Raw genomic sequence first — 14,738 nt, forward strand, 5'->3', positions numbered from 1 at the left:
TTTTGTAATCCATCGTGACCATGAAGTCTCCAACGGCAGATCCTCCCCGTAAAAGGAAGATGCTGTGGATTATTCTTTTAAGCACAACTGCTGTAGCCTGGACTACCCCTATTCCTTTGATAGAGGACTCGGAGGAAATTGAGGAACCTTGCTTTGACCCTTGTTACTGTGAAGTCAAAGAAAGCCTTTTCCATATACACTGCGACAACAAGGGATTTATAAATATTAGCCAGATAACGGAGTCGTGGTCGAGACCTTTCAAACTTTACCTGCAGAGGAATTCCATGCGGAGATTGTACACCAACAGTTTCCTTCACTTGAACAACGCTGTTTCTATTAACCTTGGGAACAATGCGCTACAAGACATTCAGATCGGAGCCTTTAACGGGCTCAAAATTCTGAAGAGGTTGTACCTGCATGAGAATAAACTAGACATTTTCAGAAACGATACTTTCCTTGGGTTGGAAAGTCTGGAGTATCTGCAGGCAGATTACAATGTCATTAAGCGGATTGAAAGCGGGGCGTTCCGGAATCTGAGCAAACTCCGGGTCCTCATCCTGAACGACAACCTTATTCCCATGCTCCCCACCAATTTATTCAAGTCTGTGTCTTTAACTCACTTGGACTTGCGTGGGAACAGGTTGAAAGTGCTCTCTTACCGGGGAATGCTGGACCATATCGGCCGCAGCTTGATGGAAATCCAGTTGGAAGAGAATCCCTGGAACTGTACTTGTGAAATCGTTCAGCTAAAGAACTGGCTGGAGCGCATCCCTTACACTGCCCTTGTGGGAGACATAACCTGTGAGACACCTTTCCATTTTCACGGTAAGGACCTGAGGGAAATTAAAAGAAACAAGCTCTGCCCTATGTTGTCTGACTCCGACCTAGTCAACATTGGAGTCCCTCAGTTGCCCTCGAGCAAAGAGAATGCCTGGCCTACTAAACCTTCTTCCATGTTGTCCTCCTTCCATTTCACTGCTTCTTCTGTTGAATATAAAACGTCCCTGAAGCCGCCCAAACCCACAAAACATCCCAGGACGCATAAACCGCCCCCGACACCTCGAGGCCTCTATCCTGGCCCCAACCAGGCTCCCGTTGCTGCGTACCAGACAAGGCCTCCCATTCCGATCATATGCCCTAGTGGTTGCTCCTGCAGTTTGCACATAAACGATTTGGGCCTGACGGTCAATTGCAAGGAGAGGGGGTTCCACAACATTTCTGAGCTCCTGCCCAGGCCGGTGAATGCAAAGAAACTGTACCTGAGTGGGAATTTGATACAGAAAATTTACCGTTCAGATTTCTGGAATTTTTCTTCTTTGGATCTCCTGCATCTTGGGAACAACCGGATCTCCTACGTGCAGGATGGGGCGTTTATCAATCTGCCGAATCTGAAGAGTCTGTACCTGAACGGCAACGACATTGAGAGGCTGACACCGGGCATGTTCCGAGGCCTACAGAGTCTGCATTATCTGTACTTCGAGTACAACCAGATCAGGGAGATCCAGCCTGCTGCCTTCAGTCTCATGCCCAACCTGAAGCTGCTTTTCCTCAACGACAATCTCCTGAGGACCCTTCCAACCGATGCCTTTGCCGGCACCTCCCTGGCCAGGCTCAACCTGAGGAACAACAAATTCCTGTACCTGCCTGTGGCTGGCGTACTGGAGCACCTCAATGCCATCGTCCAGATTGACCTGAAGCTCAACCCTTGGGACTGCACATGTAACCTGGTGCCTCTCAAGCAGTGGATTGAGACCATCAGCTCAGTCATCGTGGTGGGGGACGTCCTTTGTGCTAGCCCCGAAAACCTCACCAACCGAGACATCCGCTCTGTGGAGCTGGAGGTGCTGTGCCCAGAGATGTTGCACGCTGCCGTTGCCTCGCCAGTCCCACCAGCGTCAGGCCATCCTAGCCCCACCAGCCCCTCGCCCTACGAGCTCCCCCCAGCTGCAGGAGGTCCTGTTCCTCTTTCTGTGCTCATTCTCAGCCTACTGGTACTGTTCTTCTCTGCGGTCTTCATTGCTGCGGGCCTTTTTGCCTTCGTCCTGCGCCGACGCCGAAAGAATCTTCCCTTCCGGAACAAGCAGCGGCAGGAGGCCCTTGACTTAACCGGCATCCAAATGCAGTGCCACCATCTTTTTGAAGAAGGTGGCAGCGGCGGAGGCGGGGGAATTAGTGCCTCCCCGGAGAAGGCACCCCCGGTGGGCCATGTCTATGATTACATCCCACATCCAGTAACCCAGATGTGCAACAACCCCATCTACAAACCGCGGGAGGAGGATGATGCCGTAGCAGGGGAACCTGGGCCACCTGGGGACATCCTTCTAGGAGGCAGTGGAGGTGGTGGCTGTGCCGGGGAACAGTTTGTTGATCCCACAAAGGACAGTGGGAGCAGTAGCTGCTACAGGACCTTGCTGGAGAAGGAGAAAGAGTGGAGCTTGGCTGTATCCAGTTCACAGCTCAACACCATAGTGACCACCAACCATCACCCACACCCACCTGGAGGGGGTATTGGTGGGGGGTTGCCTCTCATGGGGGAACTAGCGCTGGTGCCACCTGTCTTCCATCACGAGAAGAACGGTGGGGTGGTTTTATTCCCCCCTAGTGGTGCCATTTTAGACAGCAGGGAGAGGCCACCCTTAGCCCCTCCGTGCACAGTGGGCTTTGTGGACTGCCTCTACGGCACGGTGCCCAAATTAAAGGAACTGCACGTGCACCCCCCTGGCATGCAATATCCAGACCTGCAGCAGGACGCCAGGCTGAAAGAAACCCTTCTCTTCTCAGCTGGTAAGGGCTTCCCAGAACACCACCAAACCCCCCAAAGTGAATACCTCGAGTTAAGGGCCAAACTCCAAACCAAGCCGGATTACCTCGAAGTCCTGGAGAAGACCACTTATAGGTTTTGAAAAATGTCTAGGTTTTTACAGCCAATTCCTAGCCCCTGGTACCCTGCAGCCCCTTCCCTTCCCTCACCACCTTGATCCACATCCTTTTCTTTCCCTTCTGATCCCCCCCCCCACATCCCCGCCAACCACCGCATGCTGATACTAGAGGATACAGCTCTGTGCTTTCCCCCTGCCAGATGTTGGTTTGGAGGAAAGGCCCAACTCAGATGATCATTAATCGATAAAGTGCCTTTTGCAGACTTTTGCCAGCAGATGTTAATCAATCATTATTTTTTTATACTGAAAAACAAAAAAAGCAAAACAGAAACACTGGGACTTTGACTGTGCCATGTTGTCTAAGGTATAAGAATATTATTATCATTAGCATCATGGGAAATCTTTGTCTCGACCCTGACAAAGTAAGTTCTATGTGTATGGCGCTCTCTCTCTTTCTCTCTTGCGTGCGCGCACTCTCTTTTTTTCTGCTGTAGATTTCTTTTTAACAACAAAAAAGCAAAATGAAAACACAAACCCTTCCATTCATCTATTTTCCCCCCCTTCCTGTTGAGGGGAGGGAGGCATCCTTCCAAACAGCATTTTTTTGTGGCTCGGTTTCTTCTTTTTTTCCTCATCATGGCACAGAATCTGTACATTTATTTCAAAGCAAACTAAAAAAGGGGGGTGGGTGGGTTAAAAAAGAACAACAACAACAGTGCAGTTTGCTGCATGTCCGGAAACTGCAGGATGGGAGGGGTGGGTCTTTTTTGAATGTTCTCACCATCTAGTCTTTTTCCTCTCTCTTTCTCTCACCTCCATGCACCCTTATCAAAACAAAGACATTTCCCCGCCCTCCCCAGTCAGCATCTCTGTCCTCCCCTGGTTGCCAGCCCTCCTTTGGTTCTCCCCCCCCTTAAAGGGGTACTCAAGTAAATCCCCCCTCTCTTTGTGGAAGGGAGATGGCAGACTTAATACTAGCCAAATGCCAAATATAAAGAAGGTTTATATTTGTTCCCTCCTGTGGCTCGCTTACATGAAAGGTCATTACCATTTTATTAAGTTTGCTTTCTGGAGGACAGCTACGCTTCTGGTTCAAGTGACTCCAGGATAATAAATGTACAGGTGGGGGAAGGAAAAGAAAAACCCACTAGGTCCCTACAGCAGGCATTTCTATAGAAGAAGCACTTTTAACGTCTCTCCCTCTTTCTTTCTCTCTCTCTTTCTCTCTCTCTTCCTCGCTCACACACGCAGACACACACACAAATACAAATGTGCATATATTTATTCTGTACTTTCAAGTGAATATAAATTGTAAAGATAATGTTTAATCATTGTACAGTGATGCGTCTGGTATAGCTTTCCTAATAAAACATTTTTTGGAAAAAAATAGATATACACTAGAAGATACAAAGCTTGAATCCTAAAATTTCAGCTATACCTTTTTCATACCGATGCTTCCTTTCTTCCCTTTACAACCCATGTTATCTTACTGACAGTAGTACAACCCACTATGATGTTCATGGAAAATATAAAACAAATAATAATTTGCGCATTTTCCCTGTCAAAATACTATTCTGGGCCCTGAAATCAGATTTCCAGCCTCATTTCTCTCTTTTTCCCCTCATCTTTCTCCTTTTCTTCCTCCATTTCAGATTTTTGTAGATCTCTGAGTAAGGTTCCCTTTTCAGACGAAAATATGCAATAGAGTTCTTTAAATTGTTTTTATTGCTAGGGTTATGATCCAGTGCAAGGATGTTGGGGAGGGGGGGGGGAAACAAAACAAAATGGTTAGAATTTTCTTTCTGGAGGTTGCATTCCATAATATTTCAAAAGGTGCTAGATAGAAGAGTGCATGATGGCAGACATATATTCCGAGTTGTTTTTTTTTTTAAGCAGCTGTTTACCAAGTTCACCTTTTCTTGACAGCTAACACAATTGGGAGCATTGGGTCTAGTAGCATCAATTCAGCCTTCTGCCTGTCTTGGCAACAAATCTCCCACCTGTTTTTTCTGAAACCGTAGCTTGGAATGAGATGATGAAGCAATTTTCTTGTGTACAGTTTTAATTCTTAATGGAAAGTATTTCTGTTTTCTCCCTTTACCCTCCATTCCTTTTTTAACTTTACACTGGATATGTTTGGTTAATAATAATAATAATAATAATAATAATAATAATAATAATAATAATAATAATAATAATAATAATAATAATAATAATAATAATAATAATAATAATAATAATAATAATAAAATGTGTTGTCAAGTCAGTTCTAACTTAATGGTGGCCCTTATCAGGGCTTTCAAGGGAGCCTGGTTAGAGTGTATCGTTCTTAAGCGATTTTCGGTTGGAGAAAAACCAAAGAGAAATGTGTGGGTTGCTTGTTTATTTTGCTTCTTTCCGAGGTATCTAGCTGGTGTCTTGTTTCTTGTAGAACTGGGTTGACACATGAATAATGCTGAAGGAAAAGCTATGTTTTCTGGAGGAAAAAAAAATACACACGTCCGGTCTGGCCAGTAGGTGGCACCCGAGCTCCAGCAAATGCCGCACACAGAGACCAGAGCAGAGGTTCCTTTCTGAATTGTGCACGGCCCATCCGGTGTTTTCCGCTTGGACTCCCGAATCTGCCCTTAATAGAAAATCATCACGTTGAATGTAATTCACCAGACGTCACTAATGCCTTACATCGAGACAGAGGTCAAATTTAAGGGGAAATGTGGACATTAGCTCCTTTGATGTGTACAGTTACGATGGGGGGGGGGGGACTCCTTGTTCTTAAGATTTCAAGCAATGATTTTTATATTTATATATACATACATCTATCGGTCAATATATAGAGAGTCAGAAATGCAGAAAGAGAGGGAAATGTATTTAAAAATAAACTAAATCGCAAAATCTATTTATTGTCTTACTAAAAAAAAAAAAGAAATGTTATCCAGGGAGAATTATGTTTTTACTGCAAAGAAATGAAAAATTCCAGCTGCCTCCAGTGTTTTTTTCTCCCATGTTATGCTTGTTCTAATTTTGCTAACGAGTCAATACTTAAACTGCAAGTACTATCCATGCCATAAGGTCATCTACAGTGGTAGTAAAAAAGAGGATGGTGATGATTGATGACAATTGTTTTCAAAAGAAATTGAAAAAGAGTATATCAGGACATTCATGCAAACATGATGCATGAACCAGAATCACTGAAAATTTCATTTAAGGCCATTTACTCCCCACTGAAATTACTGACCTTAATTCAGCCTGTATATTGTTATTCCAACTTCATGGTTTCTGATTCGGGGCAAACGTTTTCCTGCTGTGGCATGAAATGTTTCAGCTGCACAGACAACAGACCATAAATACAAAAAGGGCATATTTTTGTTTAATGCTACTTTGCTTTTGCTTGGCCTTCTTTCCAAAAAGAATTAAGTGGTCCCTAGGCAGCGAACACCCTGTGGCCTGCTTCATACCATGTTCTTGTTCTGTATGGCACGCTGCGAGAAGACAGTTTAGATTCTCTAGCTTTCTGTTTACTATGATGTAGTTATGATAAGGGCTGGATTATCCATTATGCAATGTACCCCGTAACGTAGAGATCTAGCCAGACTGGGTGCCTTGCATCTAAAAACTCAACATGTAGTAAATGGACCTATATTTGAATACAGGTTCAGACCATTGGTAAATTTAAGCCAGCATTTTCTTCTTCTAAGACTTTGCCCCTATCCAATCTCAGGTTCCCTGAGAAATGAGAGGTTTCTTAGGAGATACTAGGGTTCAAACCCAGGAATTCTGTATTCTATTGATGACTTCTGGCCCCTTCACAAAAAGTTTGTTTTTCTAAAATCTGTTTTGCATCCAAGGACCTTTCTTATGGAAGGGAAATATCATTTGCTGTATATCTACCATGCCGCTATGTTGGATTCCATTAAAATCCCATGCAGCTAAAATTACCATGTTGCTGTTCTCTGCTGTCGAGTCCCAGAGAATAAAGATGGGCACATGCCGGCTATTTGACAGTTTGTCCCAGTTTGTTTACCCCTGCAACAGATGTTTGGTGGTTTGGTGCCGATGGGCACCCACTCAGATGTAGCTGGGTGCTCTCTTTGAGTGGGCGCCCACCGGAGAGGGTGGGACACTGAACATTTGTTGCAGCAGTAAATGAACTGGGCCAAACCAACAAAATGGCAGTTCATGCCCATGTCCAATAGAGACTGGGGAATCAACACCTTTAAAAGGTCTGATAATTAACAGAAAAAAGAGAGGCACTTTCCTAAGCTTTACCAGAACACCAGAGTGTCCAAACCACCTTCTGCAAAATATTAATGAATCTGAATTTGCTGATCTTGGAAACCCTTCAAAGAGATAAATAGCTGAATCACTTTCCTTAATAACAAGTATCAATCCTGTATGGATTCACTGTGTTTTCAATATTTCATTAAGCACTGTTTTTTTTATCCCCAAAGGATTGCTAGAGGAGCATGTATGTGTGAACAATACAAAGAAACTTTAATACCTAGTATGTAGTGTAAAACAAGATAGACTAACGGACAGTCAGGCTCCATGGATTTGATCACATTGCAGATGTGTGTGTATGCATTGCCCAGTATTATCCAGAGTGGGTTAAACTGGATCTTGCTGTGACAAAAATTGAACACATTCCAAAAACAGTATTGCACACATCAAAGCATAGTTGGGAATAAACGGTCATAAATAATGATTTCATTTTATTACCGTCAAAGGGAAGAACATCTTACCATAAATATAGGGAGCAAATCTTATTTATTTTGTGCAAATAGGTTCATGAGACTGGACTTTTATATTAAAAGTCACACTTTTAAGCTAAAATTGGGTTACAGGTTTTTGCTTTGTTGGGTTTTTTTTGTTCCCTTGCATAGGCAATGTATTTTGTTTTGTGTTAAAAATCCACTAAAATCTGGTGTGTGAGAGGTATATGAATATCTAACTCCAGTATTTCTCTATATAATACGATTTTATTGGTTGATAATACTGTTGGCCTGAATTGCTGATGGACAGAACTGGTGTTGCTCATTTCTCAAAAATGGGTCATGGTATCAGTGCTGATTTTCATTCATTAATCTGAGCGACTGGCAATTAGGGGCATGATTTATCACTATTAGCAGTATTGTTAGAAGCTGTAATAATATTGGGTGGAAGGACAGGGGACAATGAGATTGTCTATTCACAGGACATATATTTTTGTGAGGAAATGATTTAAGTGAAACAGACCCTTTTGTGTGTGAGAGAGTTCACGAATAGGTGTGCATACATGCTTGATACACAAATGGCACACCTTTGCAATTAGCAGCTGGTGCTTGGGTCATATATAGCCCACCTGACCTGCCATCTATTATATTCCATATGCTACCTATGGTAGGAGCTGGCTTAGCCCAATGGACTAGAGCACTTGGAAGCAAAATGGGAATTTGAACTCCCACTGTGTTAGGACAGGCCGGCCAAAACCCCATGTTGTGTGTGTGGCTAATGCAGAGCTATGATCTGCTTCCTCTGTGGCTTGACCCAAGGGGCATTAGGGCCCTAGAGTACCACCAGAATGAGAGATTGGTAAACTACTTCTAAGTATTTTATACCTAGAAAACCCTAGGAGGGTCACTCTATGCTGGAATAAACCTGATGGTACATAATTTTTGTATACTGGAAAGTAGGATCCTGAACAGATTTAATTTTGGAAGAAAAAGGAATGATAAACGAATATTTTTGTTTACTATTCATGTACTGTGTGCACAGTAAAACTCCTTTCACATGTGGGGGGAAAAAACTACGGTAATTATTTATGTCCCAAGGTTTTTGATGACTTTGTGGCAGAAACGTATGGTGCAGTAATCCGAATTTTCTGTATCTGAATAGAGCTTAATTGGAAATGAGGCCAGTCTCCAAAAGTCAAAGTAAGAGGTTTAATAATTGTTAATTAACCTCTCACTGAATGAATAAAATAAGAAGGGTATACATTTTAGTGGTGTGTGCATCTAATTCTTTTTCTGGGAGAGACTGGTTTAGCATTGTTCCAATGTATGTATTATAAAAGTATTGTAAATGAAGATTGCAGGGGTATTAGTAGGATTAAGATATTTTCTGTGGTAGAATTCTGCATTTAGAAAGGGCAGAGAATGTTGCTTTAACCCAGAAATAGAAATGCTGAGTGGTAACAGGGTTAAGTCAGGCTGAATGATAGTAAGAAATGACGGTCATCAAGTAACACAGAAAATTTAAAATATTTCCTATAAAATATTTTCTGAATTTTAAAAATAGAAGATTAAATATATGAATTATGGGGCATCCTGATCTAAAACAACAGTTTCCGTCACAAATGTCATATTTAATATTATGTTTCAATCTTTTCAATCAGATGCATGCTTTGATTGCCATCAGTTCTTGTTTGAAGTACTGTAAATTCATTCATGTCATTGCTTATATATAACCTATTTGAATGTTGATCGCAACCTTTTGGTTTAGCTAGGAAAGGGTTGCTTTTGAGATGGAATATGGAGAGTATACTAGTGTTTGGAGATCATTCTGAGGGCAGTGTAGAAGAACTGAGGATGAACTGACAAGGGTCTACCAAATTTAAGATTTCTATAGTATAGATCAGTGGTTCCCAACCCCTGGGACCCCAGATGTTCTTGGTCTGGAACTCTCAGAAGCCCTTGCTAGCACAGCTCCTGGTGAAGGCTTCTGGGAATTGTAGTCCAAGAACATCTGGGAAGACAAGGTTGGGAACCACTGGGGTGGATGAAAGATTCTTCTGAATTTAATTTGCTTACCTATTTATTACATCATTTGCATATTATGCATTTATATATTATACACCAGTGGTCCCCAACGTTGGGCCTCCAGATGTTCTTGGACTACAACTCCCAGAAGCCTTCACCACCACCTCTGCTGGCCAGGATTTCTGGGAGTTGAAGTCCAAAAACATCTGGAGGCCCAAGGTTGAGGACCACTGTTATACACTATTCTTCATTTGAGGCATTTCTGAAAGGTCTTCAGTGGAGGCAAGTAAATTGTGACCCTTCACATAGCTGTTGAAGAACTCCCGAGTGTCCTAGCTAGCTTTCATCACATCTCAACCAATGTTGAGATGTGATGAAAATTGCCATGCAACACTGGGAAGATCACAAGGAGTCTACTCCAGTTTTACTGTGTAATACACACAATGCAAAAGAGACAGGAAAGGTAGGAAAGAGAAAAGAAAATGCAGGTGCCATGAAAGTTGTCAAATGGTCCTCCAGTTTGACCAATGAATGGCTTTCACCCACTCTTAGTCAAATTAGTTGTGTTTCATATGAAGAATATAATAAATGAAATCTGACTTTTCCTTATTTTGTTTGGTATTAATGGCAGTCAATTAAAATAAACCAACTATTTCTCAGATTTTTCTAAAGTGAATGCTAAAAATCATGACTGTAATGGACTTTATTTTGAGCTCCATAAGGATTATCACCATTTACCAAAAGATGGTTAATCTCTTCTCCTTATTCTTAAAGAAAATCTGCAGAATTGTTTTGGGCAACAGCTATACACTTTCTAAGTTCAAACTCTTTTTTGCTACGTTGGTGATTTTTAGTCTTAATATGTGACTCCTGGATTTTACAAAATGCATAAAATTCATGGCAAAACAGCTGTTCCCCATTACAGGTAGATGGAAGGAGGGGATCCTCAAGTGTAGAAAATATCATTGACGACTGCAGTGATGAATTTGTGGTCAAGAGTTAACTACTTGACAAAGTGTATGACTTAGGGTGACTTTTATTAATAATTGTTCAACCAAGGTTCGGTTGCACTGCAAAGCATGAATTTTGTTTTTATTAACTATTGCTGGAGTGTGAAAATTGTTGACTTAAAACCACTACCTGCACAGCAGAGGAAAAAAAACAGTCAGGGACCTGCAGAGCAGATTATAATAATTACAAATCTCCATCAAATGTACCACCCCTTATTTAGTTAGTTTTACCTCAACTGGCAATTTAGTCTCAATCAATTCAGTCAGAGATTCTGCTGCTGAGAAAGGATTTAAAAAAACTCTTTTTAACTCGCAAATCATATATATCAGAATTTTTAAAAGTGTACTTGTTACATAGTTTGAGATCTTCATGGGTTAACTTCATTTTTTGACTAACTGGCTCGTTATGTAAACATTTCACTCAGACTCTTAACTGCTAACTCAGTAACTGTCAGACTGTTAACACTCAAATAATACTGACATTGCTGATTGACTCTAATTGACACAGAATTCTGCCTTAGTTTACAAAGTTGTGGAAAGGAATCTGAGGTAGGGAACAATTGGCATTAATTGATTGACATTCAATCCAAACTACCTCCCATTCAAACCTCTTGAAGGCATAATATGTTGTTGTTGTTTAGTCATTAAGTCCTGTCTGACTTCATGACCCCATGGACCAGAGCATGCCAGGCCGTCCTGTCTTCCACTGGCTCCCGGAGTTTGGTCAAATTCATGTTGGTAGCTTCGATGATACAGTCCAACCATCTCGTCTGTCGTCCCCTTCTCCTCTTGCCTTCACTCTCTCCCAACATCATGTTCTTTTCCAGGGAGTCTTCTCATGAGATGGCCAAAGTATTGGAGCCTCAGCTTCAGGATCTGTCCTTCGAGTGAGCACTCAGGCTTGATTTCCTTCAGAATGGATAGGTTTGTTCTTTTTGCAGTCCAGGGGACTCTCAAGTGTCTCCTCCAGCATAATATGTAGGTTGCTATAATTCCAACACTAACTGTAGCAAAATATTGATTTTACCATCTTACATCCACTGTGTTATGCATTTCCAAAGAGGAAAATTATATTTCATATTTGTATAGATATAAGATTGATTTAAACATTTACTTTCATGAATTGATCAACTTTTAATTCATTTTTTAAAAGTTGTACAGTGGTCGCAATGACCCAATAAGTGTGGTATAAATAAATAAATAAATAAATAAATAAATAAATAAATAAATAAATAAATAAATACAGTGACAAGCAATGTCTTAGTAAGAAATATAATTGAAGCAACACTAGGTCAGCCAAACCTTCATTAGTAGAATGTGAAGATGAAAGGAAAATCTGTTTTCCAGGAAGAAACAAACAAATATGTCCATCCTGTTTTAGTCATTTAAACAAATTAATAGCTGGGTGCAGCAGAATGCATAGTTTATATGCATCGGTTTGTATTTTCAGTACCAGCCCAAGACTGTTGCACTGGGAAAGATATGCCTGTACGTCCTTTGAGAACCATAACAGTTAAAATATGAAAAATAGGATAAGATGGACTAATAGCCTGGCTGGAGTTAGAAAAGTTGCTTTTCTGGGCCTATAATCCCAAGAGTTACTTTTTTTCAAACTAGGTCTGTTATGGAGTTAGATATGTTTACTTTAATCAAAGTTATGTGGTACAGCCATCCACAGAATTCACCACATAAAATGCAGGTGTTAAGTTAATTTGTATGGTTAACATGAAACCTGCCCTGTTGTTGGACAGGTACTATCCACTTTTCTTCTTGGGTCACATTGACATTTTGGGTGGATGTTTTCTTTTTTAAGTGTGACGTGGTCTTGTGGTCTTCAAGTATAAATTCTTCTACCTGCAGTCTGATATGCTACTGTATTAAAAACATAGTAATGTGAAATATTTATAAAGGTGCATTTAGGCTGGCAGCAATTTACCACTGTGACATATGGACAAAATGTTCGAGTGAGCCTGAATGAGACCAATTTTCTAATCAGGTAGCTGCCTAGAAACTAATGCCAGTTAATGGAAGCTGCATTCAAATGCTGTGATGTTTTACAGAGTCGCTGTCATTCATTTTGAAATGTTTTCTAGACTGATGCAAACTATTAATGGCATTATATGTTCTGAATGTGCACGGTATTTTAAATATGGTTTGTTTTTAATTGCCTTTATGTGACATGTTTATCTGAAACACTGACCTAGTTGGGATATGATCTCTTTTTCCTTGGATAGGTTTACATGTATTGGGCCAAGTCCTACTAGATACCGACATTCATGTGAGAGGAATGGCAGAAGTTGCCGTGATGTGTATTTTAGGTCTATGATACTTCATTAGTTAGTTGTGTCAGCTTCCACTGTTCCTTCTGCTTAAATATCCAATAGGATTCTGGCCATTAAGCCTAGACAGCAGTCAATATGTAAATAGCACACTACTTCCCAGTTTGTGCCAATCACGACTGATCCTGAGAAAACTGACTGTAGAAATGTTGGGTTACTAATGACAACAGTGGTGGTTGTGTATAACTGGAAGGTCTCTCTCTCTCTCTCTCTCTCTCTCTCTCTCTCTCTCTCTCTCTCTCTCTCTCTCTCTCTCTCTCACACACACACACACACACACACACACACACACACACACACACACACACACACACACACACACACACACACACACACACACACACACACATATACTGCATCACCAACATATGGCTGTAGGATTCCCACATCTCAGGCTGTTGGTTTAAGTCTCAGGAGATCATTGTGCTTTCTCGGGTGTGTAGTCAGGGAGACAAATTCCAAGGCAAGTGATACTGGAGAGACAGAGACATGTTGATTTTTATGTGAGAGATGGCTTTGAAGCCACGGATGTTCATCTTCAACTATTCCCAGCTCTTATCAGTGATTCAAACATAGCTACTGGGTCATGTCTTGTGCTTAGACAACGTTGGTGCCACAGTAGGGCAGGCGAAAGGGAAGAGGACTTGGGTCCATGCAGTTAGGTCCATGACGCCATTTGCATCAAGGCAGGAAGTGGCAAAGCATTGTCACTACACTTCTTATGGAACAAGCCATGGAAGACTGGGGACAGGGCCTGAAGAGATGAAGGAATCCCGTTGAGCTTTTGGGGAGCCTACCCCAAGCCCCGCATTTCCTGGATAGCCAGATTCCATGTGGATTCTGAGCCAAAATATCCAATTTCTGCTTTTATAGTCAGCTGGCCTAGAAAATGTTCCACTGCTCCCACCTTTGGCTTCCTTCCACTGTGATGCCATAAGGGTCCACTCTCAGGTATCACAAAAGCTGCCCAGTTGTCCTTGGTTTTTGACTGAAATCTCAGGGACTTAGATTCTAGTCAACCAACAAACTTATAGAGCAGAAGTAGGCAAAGTTTTTTTTGCCTTCTGCCCTGTTTTATGACAAACACGTCTGAAATGGCTGTTTTCACTCATTTCCTCTCCCCCCCCCCAACTATCTTCATTTTTGCATTATTATTTTTATTTTCCGGCAGGGTCTCAGGGGATTCTCCAATGTTCCAGCACAAGCTATGCTATTTCTGGAAGCTTCTAGGATCAGAAATAAGTATTTTTAAAGTATTTTTAAAAACCTCATATTTTAACAGGAGGGTCCTTGTTATTATTCTAGTGCAGTGGTTCCCAACCTTGGGTACCCAGATGTTCTTGGACTATAACTCCAAGAAATCCTGGCTAGTACAGCTGGTGGTGAAGGATTCTGGGAGTTGTAGTTCCAAGAACATCTGGGGACCCAAGGACGGGAACAATTGTGTGTGCTGTCAAGTCACTGCCAAATGTCTGAATGAATAGCCTCAAAAAAAGCCGTGGCATTAACAGTCTTGCCTACTCTTGCAAACTCAAGGGCATGGTTTCCTTATGGAGTTTATCCATCTCAGTTTTCTTCTTTCCCTACTGTCATCATATTTTTCTAGCATTGTTCGCTTTTCCAGGTAGTGTATAAGTAACAGATGAACATACTCCCTTCTGTTTTCCTGTGCTCCAGCCTATTGAGATTTGATCACCATTATACAGCAATTGGAGCTGCAGTGTGAAGGGCAAGACATTCTTCACGGCCAATTTTTAACTCTGAAGACATAAAGGG

At 41.6% G+C, this 14,738-nt stretch overlaps 1 protein-coding gene across 6 annotated transcripts in view; it reads left to right on the forward strand.

Moving 5' to 3' along the window:
* SLITRK3 (SLIT and NTRK like family member 3) overlaps nucleotides 1-14,738 on the forward strand; it is a 37,246-nt gene that overhangs the window by 2,594 nt on the left and 19,914 nt on the right. For 2 of the 6 annotated variants that reach the window (XM_020815072.3, XM_078389021.1), the window contains exon 2: nucleotides 1-2,784. In XM_020815072.3, the coding sequence (XP_020670731.2) occupies nucleotides 21-2,784 (2,764 nt within the window). In that variant the 5' untranslated portion in view covers nucleotides 1-20. The other 4 variants (XR_013542919.1, XM_078389023.1, XR_013542918.1 and 1 more) reach the window with 4 other exon arrangements.

This window comes from Pogona vitticeps, chromosome 3 (assembly GCF_051106095.1).
Source record: "Pogona vitticeps strain Pit_001003342236 chromosome 3, PviZW2.1, whole genome shotgun sequence".
Classification (NCBI taxonomy): Eukaryota; Metazoa; Chordata; class Lepidosauria; order Squamata; family Agamidae; genus Pogona; species Pogona vitticeps.